The sequence below is a fragment of the Nycticebus coucang genome, chromosome 4 (assembly GCF_027406575.1).
Source record: "Nycticebus coucang isolate mNycCou1 chromosome 4, mNycCou1.pri, whole genome shotgun sequence".
NCBI lineage: Eukaryota > Metazoa > Chordata > Mammalia > Primates > Lorisidae > Nycticebus > Nycticebus coucang.
In genome coordinates this window covers 114,378,115-114,396,333 of record NC_069783.1, presented here as the reverse complement: position 1 = coordinate 114,396,333, position 18,219 = coordinate 114,378,115, and the positions used below count along the sequence as shown (strand labels likewise).

The 18,219-nt window shown below is 45.2% G+C and overlaps 1 protein-coding gene across 4 annotated transcripts in view; it reads right to left on the bottom strand.

The window, feature by feature from the left end:
• CAMKK2 (calcium/calmodulin dependent protein kinase kinase 2) overlaps positions 1–18,219 on the bottom strand; it is a 57,248-nt gene that overhangs the window by 10,887 nt on the left and 28,142 nt on the right. For 2 of the 4 annotated variants that reach the window (XM_053589635.1, XM_053589638.1), the window contains exons 8-14: positions 13,481–13,502; positions 13,247–13,335; positions 11,923–12,122; positions 11,312–11,365; positions 9,077–9,150; positions 8,893–8,980; positions 7,724–7,852 (exon numbers count right to left, since the gene is read on the bottom strand). In XM_053589635.1, coding sequence (XP_053445610.1) covers positions 7,724–7,852; positions 8,893–8,980; positions 9,077–9,150; positions 11,312–11,365; positions 11,923–12,122; positions 13,247–13,335; positions 13,481–13,502 — 656 coding nt within the window. The remainder of the gene's footprint in view (positions 1–7,723; positions 7,853–8,892; positions 8,981–9,076; positions 9,151–11,311; positions 11,366–11,922; positions 12,123–13,246; positions 13,336–13,480; positions 13,503–18,219) is intronic. The other 2 variants (XM_053589636.1, XM_053589639.1) reach the window with 1 other exon arrangement.

Here is an 18,219-nt window from a genome sequence, read left to right as displayed (position 1 = left end):
ACACAATAGGCTTTAAACCAACCAAAATAAGGAAGGATAAGGATGGACACTTCATATTTGTTAAAGGTAATACTCAATATGATGAGATTTCAATTATTAATATTTATGCACCCAACCAGAATGTACCTCAATTTATAAGAGAAACTCTAACAGACATGAGCAACTTGATTTCCTCCAGTTCCATAGTAGTTGGAGATTTTAACACCCTTTTAGCAGTACTGGATAGATCCTCCAAAAAGAAGCTAAGCAAAGAAATTTTAGATTTAAACTTAACCATTCAACATCTGGACTTAACAGACATCTACAGAACATTTCATCCCAACAAAACTGAATACACATTCTTCTCATCAGCCCACGGAACATACTCCAAAATCGACCACATCCTAGGCCACAAATCTAACCTCAGCAAATTTAAAAAAACAGAAATTATTCCTTGCATCTTCTCAGACCATCAGGGAATAAAAGTTGAACTCAATAACAACAGGAACCTGCATACCCATACAAAAACATGGAAGCTAAACAACCTTATGCTGAAGGATAGATGGGTTATAGACGAGATTAAGAAGGAAATCACCAAATTTTTGGAACAAAACAACAATCAAGACATGAATTACCAGAACCTCTGGGATACTGCAAAGGCAGTCCTAAGAGGGAAATTTATAGCACTGCAAGCCTTCCTCAAGAAAACGGAAAGGAAGTTAATACTTATTGGGACATCTCAAGCAACTGGAGAAAGAACATTCCAACCCCAAACCCAGCAGAAGAAAAGAAATAGCCAAAATCAGAGCAGAATTAAATGAAATTGAAAACAAAAGAATTATACAACAGATCAATAAATCCAAAAGTTGGTTTTTTGAAAAGATCAATAAAATAAACCTTTGGCCAATCTAACCAGGAAAAAAAGAGTAAAATCCCTAATTTCATCAATCAGAAATGGTAACGATGGGCGGCGCCTGTGGCTCAGTGAGTAGGGCACCAGCCCCATATGCCAAGGGTGGCGGGTTCAAACCCAGCCCCGGCCAAACTGGAACCAAAAAATAGCCAGGTGTTGTGGCAGGCGCCTGTAGTCCCAGCTGCTCCGGAGGCTGAGGCAAGAGAATCACGTAAGCCCAAAAGTTAGAGCTTGCTGTGAGCTGTGACATCATGGCACTCTGCCTGAGGGTGGTACAGCTACAAAAAAAAAAAAAGAAAGAAAGAAAGAAATGGTAACGATGAAATAACAACAGACCCCTCAGAAATTCAAAAAATCCTTAACGAATACTACAAGAAACTCTACTCTCAGAAATATGAAAATCTGAAAGAAATCGACCAATACCTGGAAGTACGCCATCTACTATGACTTAGCCAGAACGAAGTGGAAATGTTGAAAAGGCCTATATTAAGTTCTGAAATAGCATCAACTATACAAAGTCTCCCTAAAAAGAAAAGCTCAGGACCCAATGGCTTTACGTCAGAATTCTACCAAACCTTTAAAGAAGAACTAGTACCTATATTACTAAACCTCTTCCAAAATATAGAAAAAGAAGAAATATTACCCAACACATTCTACGAAGCAAACATCACCTTGTTCCCCAAACCAGGGAAAGACCCAACAAGCAAATAAAATTATAGACCAATATTACTAATAAATATTGATGCAAAAATACTCAATAATCCTAACGAACAGAATCCAACAACACATCAAAAAAATTATACACCATGACCAAGAGGGATTTATCCCAGGGTCTCAAGGCTGGTTCAATATATGTAAATCTATAAATATAATTCAGCACATAAACAAACGAAAAAATAAGGACCATATGATTCTTTCAACTGACGCAAAAAAAGCTTTTGATAATATCCAGCATCTCTTCATGATCAGAACACTTACGAAAATTGGTAAAGAAGGGACATTTCTTAAACTGATAGAGGCCATCTACAGCAAACCCACAGCCAATATCGTATTGAATGGAGTTAAATTGAAATCATTTCCACTTAGATCAGGAACCAGGCAAGGCTGCCCATTGTCTCCATTGCTCTTCAACATTGTAATCGAAGTTTTAGCCATTGCAATTAGGGAAGAAAAGGCAATCAAGGGTATCCACATAGGGTTAGAGAGATCAAACTTTCACTCTTCGCAGATGATATGATCATATATCTGGAAACCACTAGGGATTCTACTACAAAACTTTTAAAAGTGATCAAGGAATACAGTAATGTCTCAGGCTACAAAATCAACATCCATAAATCTGTAGCCTTTAAATATACCAACAATAACCAAGCCGAAAAAACAGTCAAGGACTCTATTCCTTTCACAGTAGTGCCAAAGAAGAGGAAATAATTGGGAGTATACCTAACAAAGGACGTGAAAGATCTCTACAAAGAGAACTATGAAATTTTAAGAAAAGAAATAGCTGAAGATGTTAACAAATGGAAAAACTTGCCATGCTCATGGTTGGGAAGAATCAACATTGTTAAAATGTCTATACTATCCAAAGCAATATATAATTTTAATGCAATTCCTATTAAAGCTCCATTGTCATATTTTAAAGATCTTGAAAAAATAATACTTCGTTTTATATGGAATCAGAAAAAACCTCGAATAGCCAAAACATTACTCAGCAATAAAAACAAAGCAGGAGGAATCACGCTACCAGACCTGAGACTGTACTGTAAATCGACAGTGATCAAAACAGCATGGTACTGGCACAAAAACAGAGAAGTAGATGTCTGGAACAGAACAGAGAACCAAGAGATGAATCCAGCTACTTAGTATTATTTGATCTTTGACAAGCCAATTAAAAACATTCAGTGGGCAAAAGATTCCCTATTTAACAAATGGTGCTGGGTGAACTGGCTGGCGATCTGTAAAAGACTGAAACCGGACCCACACCTGTCACGATTAACTAAGATAGGCCCTCACTGGATAAAAGATTTAAACTTAAGACATGAAACTATAAAAATACTTGAAGAAAGTACAGGGAAAACTCTTGAAGGAATCGGCCTGGGTGAATATTTTATGAGGAGGACTCCCCAGGCAATTGAAATAGTATCAAAAATATATTACTGGGACCTGATCAAACTGAAAAGCTTCTGCACAGCCAAGAACACAGTAAGTAAAGCAAGCAGACAGCCCTCAGAATGGGAGAAAATATTTGCAGGTTATACCTCCGATAAAGGTTTAATAACCAGAATCCACAGAGAACTCAAATGTATTAGCAAGAAAAGAACAAGTGATCCCATCTCAGGGTGGGCAAGGGACTTGAAGAGAAACTTCTCTAAAGAAGACAGACGCACAATCTACAAACACATGAAAAAAAGCTCATCATCCTTAATCATCGGAGAAATGCAAATCAAAACTACTTTGAGATATCACCTAACCCCAGTAACAGAGGCCCACATAACAAAATCCCAAAACCAGAGATGTTGGCGTGGATGTGGAAGAAAGGGCACACTTCTACACTGCTGGTGGGAATGCACACTAATATGTCTATACTTCTGACTAATATGTCATCCTTCTGGAAGGATGTTTGGAGAATACTTAGGGACCTAAAAATAGACCTGCCATTCGATCCTATAATTCCTTTACTAGGTTTATACTCAGAAGACCAAAAATCACAATATAACAAAGACATCCGTACCAGAATGTTTATTGCAGCCCAATTCACAATTGCTAAATCATGGAAGAAGCCCAAGTGCCCATTGACCCACAAATGGACTAGCAAATTGTGGTACCTGTATACCATGGAATACTTTATGCAGCCTTAAAGAAAGATGGAGACTTTACCTCTTTCATGTTTACATGGATGGAGCTGGAACATATTCTTCTTAGCAAAGTATCTCAGGAATGGAAGAAAAAGTATCCAATGTACTCAGCCCTACTATGAAGCTAATTTATAGCTTTCACATGAAGGTTATAACCCAAAAAGAATATGGGGAAAGGGCCAAGGAAGGGGAAGGGAGGGGAGAGGTTAAGGTGGAAGGAGGGTAATGGGTGGGGCCACACCTACAGTGCATCTTAGAATGGGTACAGGCGAAACTTACTAAATGAAGAATACAAATGTCTACATGCCATGAAGGCTATGTTGAACAGTTTGATGAGAATATTTCAGATTGTATATGAAACCAGCACATTGTACCCCTTGATTGCACTAATGTACACAGCTATGATTTAACAATAAAAAAAGAAAGAAAGAATTACTTAAAAAATAAAAAAAAAGAAAAAAAGAAAAGCAAAGCTCAGAGTCCAGAGGCCCTTCTAAGCCTGAGAGATGCTGGCACCTGGCCTTCTCCACAGCCAGGAGTGGAAACTCGCTGGCACGCCTTGCCTCTCCTGCTCTGACACAGGCTGGGTCTGCAACATGGCTAGGAAACAGCCCAGTCAGGGGAGGAGAGGCTCCTGGGAGAAAAGGTGCCATTCCTGCACTGCAGCCCTGCTCAGCTTCTCTTCCCAGCCTCCCTTGTCTTCTACCTCCCTCCCCTTCTGAAACCCAGATCTGATTCCCTCACTCCCTGACTCAGAATCCTTCACCCAAAGGAGTTGGGAACTACCCTGATGCTGGCCTGGAAAATTCAGGAAGTGAACCAGTCACCCCTAGTGTTGCTTTGGCTGCTGCATCATGTGAAGGGAATGGCCTCCAGACCCCACAGGGGTCACGAAGGAGCCAGCTCTGGGCCTCATCCCATACCCGGCGAAACCAATGCCTTTTCAAGATGTTTCAGGTACGAAGCTAATTTTTTTCTTTTAGGGTTTGTTGCTAACAAGAAAAATAAGTGTTTAAGAAATATTGATTTATAGAAAGATGAGAACATTCAAATGTCTATGAACTGAAGAAATAAACACAATGTGGTGTCTCCATACAGTGGAATATTACCCATAAAAAAGGAGTGAAGTGCTGACACGTGTCACAACTTGGATGAACCTTGAAAACATGATGCTAAGTGAAAGAAGCAAATACACAGGGATGGAAAGTAGATTAGGGATAGTCAGAGGAGGGGGTGACTGATGAACAGGGCTTTTCTCTTGAGGTGGTGACAATGTTTCATAGCTTTTAAGACACAGAGTCTCGCTCTAGAGTGCAGTGGCATCATCATAGCTCAGTGTTACCTCAAATTTCTGGGCTCAAGCAATCCTCTTGTCCCAGCTTCCCAATAGCTGTGACTACAGGTGCACACCACGTGCCTAGCTTGTTTTTTCATTTTTATTTTTTAGAGACAGGATTTTGCTATGTTGCCTAGGCTGGTCTCAAACTCCTGGCCTCAAGCCATCCACCCACCTTGGCCTCCCAAAATGCTGGGATAACAGGCGTGAAAATGTTTCATAACTACTGAAGTGATAATTGCACAACATTGTGAATGTACTAAATGCCTCCCAACGGTTTGCTTTAAAGTGGTTAATTTTACGTTATGTGAATTCTACCTCAATTTTATTTTTTTATTTTTCAGTTTTTGAGGCAGAGTCTCATTTTGTCACCCTCAGTAGAGTGCCATGGTGTCATTGCTCACATCAACCTCAAACTCTTAGGCACAAGCAATCCTCGTGCCTCAGCCTCCTGAGTAGCTGGGACCACAGGCCCCCACCACAACACCCAGGTATTTTTTAGAGATGGGCTCTTGCTCAAGGCTGGTCTCAAACTCCTGAGCTCTGGAGGTCCACCTGCCTCAGCCTCCCCAAAGTACTAGGATTATAAGTGTGAGCCACCACACCCGGCCATCTACCTTAATTTTTAAAAAGAAAAAGAAAACCACAGACTTAGAGAAGGAAGCCCACACCTCTGGTGAGGCTCTCCCTGTCATTAGGAAACAACAGCCCCTTTTTCCTCTAGGCCTTGGCAGGTGTCCTCCCCTTGGTGATTCACCATGCCCTAACCCCCTTGTCAAACCAGCCGGGCCTTCAGCCTCTCTGGGTCCCTGCTTTTGTCAGACCAACAGGAGCTCCTCTTCAGCAGACCCCTGTTCCCTCTATCCTGATCGCTGATTGCACAGGGTGACTTGTTCCTTCTGGGTCCATCTTTCTCATGAGGTCGGGAGCCCCCGAGAGCTGGTACTCATCTTTGCGCCCCATGCCTGGCATGCACTGAGTGCTTGCTGAATGATGAAGACACGGAAGGGACCTGGACTTCATAATCCAATTCCAAGGTGGATGGCTTCCTAGTGCCTGTCTGCCCTCCCTGCCCCAGCTGCTCCAATCCGGACACCGCAGGAACTTCTCTTGGCTCATGGGGTCAAGATTAGGTTTCTGCTGCATCCTCCCTCCACCTTCCCTGCCCTGCTATCTGAAAGCTTCTTTTAGGCCCAGTTCTCTCTTGCTGGGAATGAGTTCACTGTTCACCCCTCTACCCTCTCTCTGTCAGGCTAATGCCCTGCCATCCTCTTGGTGTGTATCCAGATCTTTCAGGAAGCCTTTTCCAACTCACTACCTGGTCACTCACTATCCCTCCATTAAGGGCATGACTTACAGCCCCTCTGTGGCACAGAATTTCTATGTGTTGGTGTTTTGACTAGCATCTACCTCTCAAGGATGGGGGGCCATGAGGGTCTTGTCTCTCACTGCACACCCACCCTTTGCTCCCAAGAGGCGTGAGAAACCACTATGTGATCAAAAAGTGTTTCTGGAATGATGAATGCCTACTATAGACCTCAAGGGTCACATTCTCCCAAGAACCTGCAGCTGAGACCTGGGAAGCAAAGGGAGGAGGACTGATTCAGGACTAAAACATTCTAAGTCTGGAATAGAACAACTCACGGGGGGTACAGAGTTTGATTCCAGCTGCCTCCCCCTCTAAGGGTACAGGATATGGGAGCCATGGGTAGAGGTGGATGAGTATACCAGTGAAAGTGTGTGTAGGCCTAAAGTAGGGGAGGTGGAAGAACGCCCTGGCCCTGGGACTGGGGGTTTGAAAGGCAGAGCGAGGAAGTGTGGGGAGGCAGAAGGGAGAGGTGCAAAGCTGGAAGAGGGGGAGCCAGCAGTTAGGCTCCCAAAGGGGCTGTCCCTCAGGGCTGGACACTGTGTCTTTGCATACAATCATGGGTCCCAACCAGAGTCCAACGCCTGCCTGCTGGGGCCAGGACTACCCACACGAAATCAGGGCTGTCAAGGTAGCCACAGTGGGAGCCAGATGGTCTCTGTCCCCAGGACTGCTGCTTGGACCTCAGATGCCCTCCCGAACAGCAAGTGAGTGATTCCTGGAGTCTCCAAAATTAGGCCTGAGGACTCTACAGTCTGGCTCCATCTTCCTGGGTCAGGATCCAAATTCAAGGCCATAAAAGGGGGCCCAGTGGCTCCAAAGCAAAATGCCACCCTTAGGAGTTGGGTAGAACTTTCTTGGGTATGTGCGTGGGGGCCTCTGCCCCAGCCCTGGTAGTTGCCCACACAGCAGATATGAGATGGGTAAAGCTGTCCACCCTAGAGACAGCTGGGCCAGTCAGATAGGAGCGCTGTTAGGGACCTCGGCTCCAGGTCCTACCACTGGCTCCTGCCTGGTCCTTCCCCTGGTTCTCCCCTGACATGCTCTGAAAGCAGGAATTCTAGAGCAGTATGATCCTTGGAGAGGGACACCCACACCCCATGGTAACATGGGATGCAGCTTGGAATATGCCAGGCCACCTGGCCTGGTGTATAACCAAGGGCCAGAGGCCAGTGGCTATGGGCTAGGGGGTGGTTCCCACCTATGTCCAGCTCTGTCCCGCCAGGCCCTAAGGCTCTCTGGGTCCCTGCTTTTGGTCAGCGGTCCGTCCGCCTTACCACGGTCGCCAGGCTGGGAATGTGTTTGACTGAGTTCTCGACCTCCTCTTCGGTCACCTCGACGAGGGTGCAGTTCTCGTCCTCCGATGGCAACGGCTCCGCCCCATGCCTCGTGACCCAGGGGTGCAGCTTCAACGAATGACAGGAGGGATGAGGGGCAGGCACAGCGGGCCCCCGGAAGGCCCTGCCAGCGAGCGGAGCCAGGGGGGCATGCAGGAAGGGGAGGTGAAGGCCTATGCTCAGGCATGCAAGAGAGCTGGCGAGCCAGGCAGAGGGCAGGGGTGGGCGAGAGGGGAGGAAATGTGGAAAAGACCGAGTCAGAGAATGGGAGGAGCTATGAGGCTGAGATGTATGTGAAACCAATTCTCCATCTGGCCTCAGGTCTTGCCAGAAGTGACTGGGATTTGGCATCTGCCTGCCTGGCCACCTGGAGAGCACCCATCAAGCACCCATCAGGAACTCTCCCAGACACCCAGAAGTCTCAGCTCAGAGCATGTGGCCATCTCCCCATTTCACAGAAGGGGAAACAGAGGCCTGGGAAGCCACAGTGAGACCAGCTAGAAGGATACCATCAGGAGAGGACCCATACACAGGTCTGCCCCCATTCCCTACCCCTGGGGTTCATGCCCTAATGTATGACTTTTCAGGCATCTTAAGACATCTTCAAATACCAGTGAGCTAGGTGCCCAGGAGGTCTCAGGGAAAATGTCTGGATTCGTAAAAGGGTAGATGTATACGTGTGGCAATAGGATAGAACTGAGCTGGCTCAGGTTAGATTGCTCACTAACTTCCTCCCACCCTCACTGCAATTTATCAAAGGGACTGGCCCTTTGAAAAGGCCCTGAGGTCTGGCTATATAGAGCACGCAGAACCCTAGATCAGCCCACAGGGGTGGACACATCAACCCATGCCAGTTGGAGCAAATGCAGATCACAGATCCTACTCCCACAATCACAGTGACCACGATGCCTAAATCCTCCTCCCCATACCTCACCAGCCCCAGCAGCCCAGAGGCCCCACATCATAAGAAAGCAGCAATGCCAAGGAGAGTGTGGCGCTGTGGACATGGGGGTGGGGCCTGGCTGAGGCAGGGTGGAGCCAAACACTTCCCAGCAGAGGACACAGCCAAGTTGAGGGGCCCCATGGAGCCAGCAGCAGCCCTCAGGTACCTTGATTTCTGGCACCAGGATCCTTGACTCTGGGTTCTTGTCCAACATACGGGTAATCAGGTCCTTTAAGTCCTCAGTTATGTCAGGCCTAGGTGTGGGAAACACATCAGGAATGGAGACAGATATGCAGGACTGCCAAGAACTTGGAGAGGGAGATGAGGCGAAACAGAATGGTGATACTCACTGGTCTGGAAATTCCAGCGCCTGACTCTTGATTTTACTATGCAAACACATGATGCGCTCATCCATGAATGGGCACTGGAGGGAGAGAGGCCAGGGACAGGTGACGGTCAATGGCTGCTACATCTGCCCTTCAAGGGCCACCTGTGCTGCACCACTCCACGGCTATAGCAGACATCAACAGCGGCGGCCCAGTCCAGGAATGGAGCAGTCTCCCACCTCAAGTTCTAGAAGAACAAGCAATTCCTTCCCAACCATACTGCAGCCCTCCTCTGCGGCTGTATCTCAGCTTACCTTACCTATTGTTCATCTGCACTCCCCCATCACTCAGGTACAAGATTACAGATCCCCTTCCCAGGGAGGCTCTCTCTTGAGCCACCATCTAAAACAGACCCTCACCCTCACCACTGCCATGTTACTTCCCTGATGGCACATGTCCCTGACATTATTTTTAACTCCTCCACTGGAACCTTGGCTCCAAGAAGGCAGAAGATTTTGCCTGTCTTGCTCACTGCAGACTCTCCAGTGTTTAGAAACATTTCTGGCACTAAGTCAGTGCTCGATAAATACCTGATGAATTAATGAATACTTGAATTATTTCTCAATCCCCTCACAAAGCCATGAAATATACTGAGTATTATTCCCACCTTACAGAAGAGAAAACTTCTTACAGAAGTGTAGAGAAGTGGTATGTCCCAGGAAGTGCAAAGTGGGATTTAAGTCAAGACTGGGCTGATTCCAAAGCCCATTCTTTATACCAGCACCTAGGTGACAAACAATGCTCTCACCCAGCAGAAGGCCTGACCCAGGAGGAGTTCGGTTATATGGGCTGGAAAAAAGAATCTTTATGTGGGGCGCTGAAAAGGTTGGGAAAGGTGGCAGAAATATCCATGTCCACTCCTGTCCAAGCAAAATTATTTCATTAAGAGCAGCGATTTGAGACACAAGTTTGGCTTGCACACGTGTATACATTTGACAGAGCTCATTATGAACAAGACATTTACATTGAATTACAGAGGATGCCAAAAAAATGTGTACACATTTTTAAAAAGTAAAAAAAAAAAACTACATTAAAATCATAATATATACCAATAACAAAAGATGAATGCAAGTCATGTTGAATATCTCTTGTTATTGCAGAAGTCAAACATGACTTGAGTGTTACAATTTTAATACCATTTTTTCCTTTTTTAAAACGTGTATACGTTTTTTGGCACCCTCTGTATATATATGCTTTACCCCCAAGGGGGGGAAAAGACCACAAATAAATACTGAGCTCTAGCTAATGACTACATTCTAAAGCATTAGGAAGGAAGAGTAGAGATGCTGGTAACACACTCTGAAATGCACTAAAAAGTCAGATGGATTGAGGGATAGGACAGACATGTGATAAAGTAAGTATAGGATAATGTTAATGGCAGAACCCAGGTGGTGGGTATGTGGGTATTTACTATATAATTCTTTCAACTTTGCTGTATGTCTGTAATTTTTTTTTTTTTTTTTTTTTTTGCCATTGTTGTTTTAGCTGGCCAGGCTGGGTTCGAAACCACCAGCCTCTGAGCTATGAGTGCTGCCTGAAAATTTTTTAATCAAATGTTGGGGAAGGTGGGTAATAAACTCGTTTATGTCTTCATGAGACCAGGTTCTGAAGTTTTCCTCAACAGTAGCACAAGATCAAGAAAGGGGGAAAAAATCCATGCTTTCATTGCTCACGTTAATCAAACTGAACTTCAGAGTAAAAAAGAGAAGCCTCTACTAATAATATCAAAACAACAACAGAAAAGACAAAAGGCGAAATGGCACTCCCTAAATCAATAATACCAAATGGATTTTGATTTCCATTCCAATTCTATCCCTCTCATGATAGCTTCTAGGAACACTCTGCTGAAAAGAATATAAAAGTAGTATTAGCTTCAGGAGGAAAGAGAACAGGTATTTATTGATTAGTCACCTCTGTCTCAGGCTCAGGAGAGGGAGAAAAGACACATGTGCTGCTCTTGCTGTAAATTCATCAACTATTTACAAAGTATAGTTTCTGCCAATCCTTCTGTCTGAACAGGTCATTTTTTTCACAGATATGATTCTTATATACAGATAGGTACATTTAGGAAGCCATCCTTTTTCATATTCTAATCTAACTGTGGAAATAAATTTTAAATGAATAAGGACTGTCTCCCTGAAGGGTGACTATTAACCCAGGGGGCCACCCAGCAGCACTCAGGACCCCCCACCCTATTACCTGGCCGAAGACAAAGCAGTACAGGGTCACACCCATGGCCCAAACATCCAAAGCCTGCAAGAGAATGAGAGCTCAGGGTGAGGGAACAAAGGGCGGTGATGGGTGCTGTCACTGCTTTTGCCTGTCTAGCGTTCCTTTGTGGGGAACCACCTCTCCTTGACTTTCAGTCCATGGAACTGGGTGCAGCAGACCCGAGGCCCCCAAGCCTTTGGGCCCCCCCAGCACATGACCTACGCTGGACCAATGAGAGCACCACTCAACCCAACCATAGTGATTGATTCAAGGATGGACACACTGGGCCAATCAGAGCCAGACCCAGCGTTTTTGCTAGCACTAAGCAGAAAGAGATGCTCTAGATGCTGAGGTTGGTAAACAATAGAAAGTGGCCTGAAGCTCCTGCCTGACCCACTAGTGGAGGAAACGAATTCAGGAAAACAAAACTGAAAGATGGAGAGATATGGTTTCTATTTAAGTCCTTGGAGCTAGCCGCTCCTCAACTATTTCCCAGTGGAGTCCCTGTTTAAGCCCTTTTGAGTTGAATTTTTGCCACTTAAAACCCAAAGGACCTTAACATAGGCAGAACCCAGTGGCTCAGGCAGACCCAAACCTACCTTCCCAGAGAAAATCTTGCGGGTCTCTGAGAGCGACTCGGGCGCCATGAAGGCAGGCGTGCCCACAGTGTTAGAGAGGAGCGCGTCACTGCCCTTGAACTCATTGCTCACACCAAAGTCAGCGATCTTGATGTGCCCATCCTCTCCAACCAGGAGGTTGGAAGGTTTGATGTCACGGTGGATGATCTTCTGGTAGTGTACTGGGGATGGGCAGACAGCAGATGAGAGAGAGGGGTAGGAAAACCTCAGGAGGAGCTCCACGTGGCCACATGGCCTGGAGACAGAGACATGGCACTCTGGTGCCTCCTCTAGCACAGCTCCAGGCCTTGCCCAACCTTCCCCTCCCCAAACCTGCTGGGCACCCACATGCTCTGAAAATATGAGAGAAAGAGTGTTTTCAAGAGCAAACTCTCCATTCTCATTCTCAAACATAAAGTGTAAAGTTCTGACTGCCAATAGCAATTCCCAATCGCCTGTCATTTATTAAGTCACAGGTGACAGTGCACAGAAAGTTTTTGCTGAGCCTGCCTCCCAGCTAGAAGCCGAGATGGGTGACAGGCTTCAGAGTTTCATTTACCAACAGCCAATGCTCTACTTGTTTGTCAAACCAACAATGATCAAAGCAGGTTGATTTGAAGTATGAACGGCAAAGTAGAATTGAGGACTTGGCTGTTTCTGCCTGGATGGCAGCAGGACATAAAAGAGATGGTCTGGAAAACCCAACTACCATTTCTGGGGAGATGATGATGATGATAATCAATAAAAGCAGTAGCAGCTCCCTCTGTGAGCACCCAATCAGGGGCCTAGCTCTGGGTTAGAGTTTCACATTTATCCCAGTTAAACTTTGTGACAAGCCTAGGTAACGAGCAGGCCAAAATGTTTAACAACCAGGAGCAGAAAGGACACCTGCCAATCAGAACCACTGATGTGCTCTAGTCAGAGACACTTTATCCCCATTTTACAGATGAGGAAACTAAGGCTCCAGGAGGTTAACAGGACCCCACCTCAGGGTTGCTGTGAGGAACAAGAAATGAGGCAAGTAGAGCCCCAAACAGGTCCCATTACACATAGAAAGTGCTGGATAAATGGTCACTATTGCTGTTGCTCTTCATTTGTCTGTAGGCAGGAAGGTGTCTGCCCACCAGGGGATAGCCCCAGGGTGGCTCTCTGCAGCTGCTCCCAGCTCTGCATCTCACATAATTCTATTTCCTGCCCACCTCCTCATGCTCCAAGAAGGAAATAAGACACTTCCTACTTCCCACCCACCAGCTCAGAAAGCTAATACCCGCTGGGGGAGAGTCTTCCCATCACCTGTACCACTTACAGTACTCAATGCCTTTGATCAGATCCTGGAAGTAGAAACGGGCCTGGTCTTCTGAGAGCGGTTTGAGGGTGGGCACTTCCATCACAGGCCTAGAAGGTCAACACATGCATGAAAACACAAACCAGACCCACCTGGCCCTGGCTGTGTCTCACAGCAGCGCCCAGCACCACCCCTCTCAGCTCTGCAGCTCAAGAAGCCTCTAGCATCTCACCTGCAGGGAGCTGGGACACTCACCCTTGGTTGACCAGTTCAAACACTGCAGGGAAGAGAAGGGTCAATTGTTACAGTGGGAAACAGAGAATCCAGCCCCCCTCAGTCCTCCCTACCAGAAGCACCAAGAAACACAGAAACTAATATTAATCAGGGCTAGGGAGAGGGACAGCCCACTGAAACAAAGCTGGTCAAGGTCCTTCTTTGCTAAGTTCCCATTAGGAGCTAAAGAACCAGAGACCCCAGTCTGGCTTTACTTCCAGTGCTCAAAATAGCCAAGGATCCACTAACCAAAGAAAACAAAGCAAGAGAGAAAGGAAGGAAGGTGGGGTGGCTCATGGACCCCTTCTCACCCTCTACTGGTTGGAGGCTCCAGGGATATGACTAATACTAAACTGTCACTTGTCACACCCAGGTCCTCAGGCACCTTATGCCAGAGAACGAGTCTAAGGGGATACAATCCAAATGGCAATTTTCTGAGGCCAAAAGAAGTAGACACATTAATAGGGCAAAAATACAGTTAGATAGTGAGGTAGAATGAACAATATTTGAAAGTTTAACAAATTATAATCACCAATAAGTTAGGATATACTTTAAAATAACTGAAAGAGTAGAATTAGAACGTACCTAACACCAAAAAAATGATAAATGCTAGAAGTGATGGATACTATAGTTACACTGATTTGATTAATTCATATTGTATGCCTGTATCAAAACATCACATGTACCCTATAAAGATATACAACTATTATGTACCCATAATAAGCAAAAAATAAAATTAAAAAACTTGGCTTGGCGCCTGTGGCTCAAGCGGCTAAGGTGCCAACCACATACACCTGAGCTGGCGGGTTCGAATCCAGCCCGGGCCCCCAAACAATGATGATAGCTGCAACCAAAACAAATAAACAAACAAACAAAATTTTAAAAATTTTGGAGGGGGCGGGGGAAGGGGGTTTAATGGGTTCCTACCCAACAGGAACAATGTGCAAGTGTATGGTACACTGCCTAGGTGAAGGACACAACTACAACTTGTAACCTAATTGTATGTACCCTCATGTTAATCTAAAATAAAAATGAGAAAGTAAAATATTAAAAAAAAAACACACAAGTCTTTCCTTTGTGACAGTGTCTCCCCATCTATGTCCACAAAATCTGCAATTATATATATACACACACACAAATACACCTGCATGTGCATTTGTGTATAATTGGCTTCGTATGCTAAGTATAGTTGACCAAAACAGTGAAAGAAGCCCCAAAATAAAAAATTCAAAGTAGGGGGCGGCGCCTGTGGCTCAGCGGGTAGGGCGCCGGTCCCATATGCCGGAGGTGGCGGGTTCAAACCCAGCCCCGGCCAAATTAAAAAAAAAAAAAAACTCCAAAAAAAAAAAAAAAAAAATTCAAAGTAGGCTGGGTGCAGCACCTGTAGTCCCCGCTACCTGAGAGGCTGAGGCAAAGAAGATCACTTGAGCCCAAGAGACTGAGGTTGCTGTGAGCCATGATGATGCCCCGGCACTCTACCCAGGGCAACAAAGTGAGACCCTGTCTCAAAAAAAAAGGGGGGGGGGGGTGGAATTCAAAGTAGCCAGGAGTCCTCAAACTTTTTAAACAGGGTGCCAGTTCACTGTCCTTCAGACCGTTGGAGGGCCAGACTATAGTTTAAAAAAAAAACTATGAACAGGCTCAGTGCCTGTGGCTCAAGCGGCTAAGGCACCAGCCACATACACCTGAGCTGGCGGGTTCGAATCCAGCCCGGGCCCGCCAAACAACAATGATGGCTGCAACCAAAAAATAGCAGGGCATTGTGGCGGGCGCCTGTAGTCCCAGCTACCTAGGAGGCGGAGACAGGAGTTTGAGGTTGCTGTGAGCTGTGATGCCATAACACTCTAACAAGGGCGACGGCTTGAGGCTCTGTCTCAAAAAAAAAAAAACTGAACAAATTCCTATGCACACTGCACATATCTTATTTTGAAGTAAAAAAACAAAATGGGAAGAAATACAATCACACCATCACATGTGGCCTGCGGGCCGTAGTTTGAGGACCCCTGGTAGTAACCATAGGGACCTCCAGAACCCCAGGGAAGTTTCAATCCAAGAAACCACAGAAACAGGTGTCAACTACCTTATCTACATTCTCCAAGCTGCAGCTATGCCAGGCTACAGACCAAATGTTGTTGGATAACATGGTTCCAATTCTTCAACCTGTGATCAGCTGAGCCTCTGACACTTTCCCATAATTCTCAACCCGAACCAAGATTCAAGGTAAAGGTGGGAATCTCCTCAAAGGTCACCTGTCCCCAAGCCTTTGTGGATTTTTTTTTTTTGTTGTTGTTGTTGTTGTTTTTGAGACAGAATCTCAAAACGGTAGAGTGTTTTGCAACCTCAAACTCTTCGGCTTGAGCAATTCTCTTGCCTCAGCCTCCTGAGTAGCTGGGACTACAGCCACAATGCCCAGCTCCTTTGTTCTATTTTTAGTAGAGATGGGGGGTCTCACTTTGCTCAGGCTGGTCTCGAACTCCTGAGCTGAAGCAATCTACCCGCCTCCACCTCCCAGAGTGCTAGGATTACAGGCGTGGGCCATTGCATCTGTTCCCCAAACCTTTGTGATCCACATTCACACACAAATGCTGCAGGGCACACCAGCTTCTTCCCAGCCCTGTGTTGATGGGAAACTACCCCTCCAACCACCAAGTATTACATAAACTATATTCAGGCAATGCAGTTTTGGGGGAGTTGGAATTTTTTTTCATTTGTACAAATCAAAGTGAAATTTATATAACAAAATTAACATGTTGAAGTATATAATTCAGTGGGTGGCACTTAGCAAATTCATAACGTTGTGCAAGCACCACCACTATCTAGTTCCAGAACATTTTCATCTCCCCAAAAGAAAACTCTGTACCCATCAGAAGGCACTCTTCATTCTTCCTTCCCTCCATCCCCTGGATACCACCAATTTGCTTTCTATTTCTATTCTGGACATTTCATATAAATATTGTACAATATTTGGTCTTTTGCATCTGGCTTCTCTGATTTAACATGACAATTTTGAGGTTCATCCACGTTGTAGCATGGATCAGTCTTCAATCCTTTTAATGGTGGAATTCCATTGTTTGGATAGACCACATTTTGTTTCTCCACTCATCTGTTAATGGGCATTTGGACTGTTTCTACTTCATGGCTGCTGTGAATAGTGCCACGGTGTACACTCACAGACAGGCATTCACGTACAAGCATTTGTGTGGATATCTGTTTCAATTCTTTGGGGCATATACGTACCTAGGAGTGAAAATGCTACGTCATACAACCTATTTAATTTTGTTCAACTGGGACAAACAACTGAGAACATGAAGCTATACTTCAGGAAGTGAAAAACTGACACCGTGGATTTCAAAATCCAGTGAAGAATGACTTCAGAGTTGTTGGTTGCTTGGGAATCATCTCCCCACAATGGTGTGAGTGTGTGATAGAAACCAAAGGATTGTTTCAAGCTTTAAGAGGATGAAGTGGTCAAGGACAGAGGGGAAGCTTCTCAGACATAAACAAGGCTTTAAATGTTCTGAAGAGAAAAAGAATGTAACTGCCCCCAGCCTCTCCCTGTCTGCAGGTTCATCGGCCAGTGCTGGGCAAAACCAAGTTAGGGCAGATTTGTCCTTGCTTCAGACCGTGGTTGGAAACAAATGCAGTGCACAACAGAACACTGGCCCCCTCAGCTCTGGCCTTTCCTGCCTTGGTTATTTAAGACTTCACTTGCAAGCTTCATGAAGTTCTGTACCTTCCTCCCACCCATCCAAGCACCATGAATCAGTCAGCATGAGAGAAGCTGGCCTGTTGAAACAGGTCTATTCTCAGGCACTAACAGTTCTGTCATACTGAGCAGTGGGTGGGAATTTTTTTAATCTCTAGAACAGGGGTTCTCAACCTATGGATCACGACCCCTTTGTAACAATGAAAATACATCCTGCATATCAGATATTTACATTAGATTCATAACAGTAGCAAAATCACAGCTATGAAGTAGCAACAAAAATAATTTTATGGTTGGGGGTCACCACAGCATGAGGAACTGTATTAAAGGGTTGTGGCATTAGGAGGCATTAGGAAGGTTAAGAACCACTGCTGTAGAAAGATAGATCGAGTTTTCTACCCTTGAAGGGTCAGGACTGCAATTGCAAGACCCTTCCTGATACCTACTATCTGGCCTAATGTGCTACTCTATCTGTCTTAGGCTCACACAGCTATGGCTGGAAAGTAAAAAACAGCCATGTCAGGATTTTCAGTAAAAAACACCATTGGAATCAGATACCCAAACTCAGCACAGCTCTTTTCTGTAACTGGCACATCAAAGACTGCAAAACTGTCCATGAAAATGCCTGGCTAAAGCAGATTAGGAAACTTCTCCTGGAAGTTTGGGCCATGTTCCCTTTATACTCATCCACCCATCAGAGCAAAACCCTCCAATGGCTTCTACCTCCAAACCCTTACAAAGGTGTAAAAAGCCTTCTGCCACACAGTCCCCACTATCCTGCCTAGCTGTCAGCTTGGTGAGACATTCTCTGAGGAGCCATTCTATTTCCCAATTCCCTGCCCCCAAACACCAGTCCTGGTTCTTCTTACCCTGCTCAGGTTGTTTTTGTCTTTTTAGAGTACTGTAACTTTCAAACCCTATGCAGAATACTTACGTGACTGGCCTGTAGGCAGGGACTTTTGAATTTTTTTTTTTTTTTTTTTTTTTGTTGTAGAGACAGAGTCTCACTTTATGG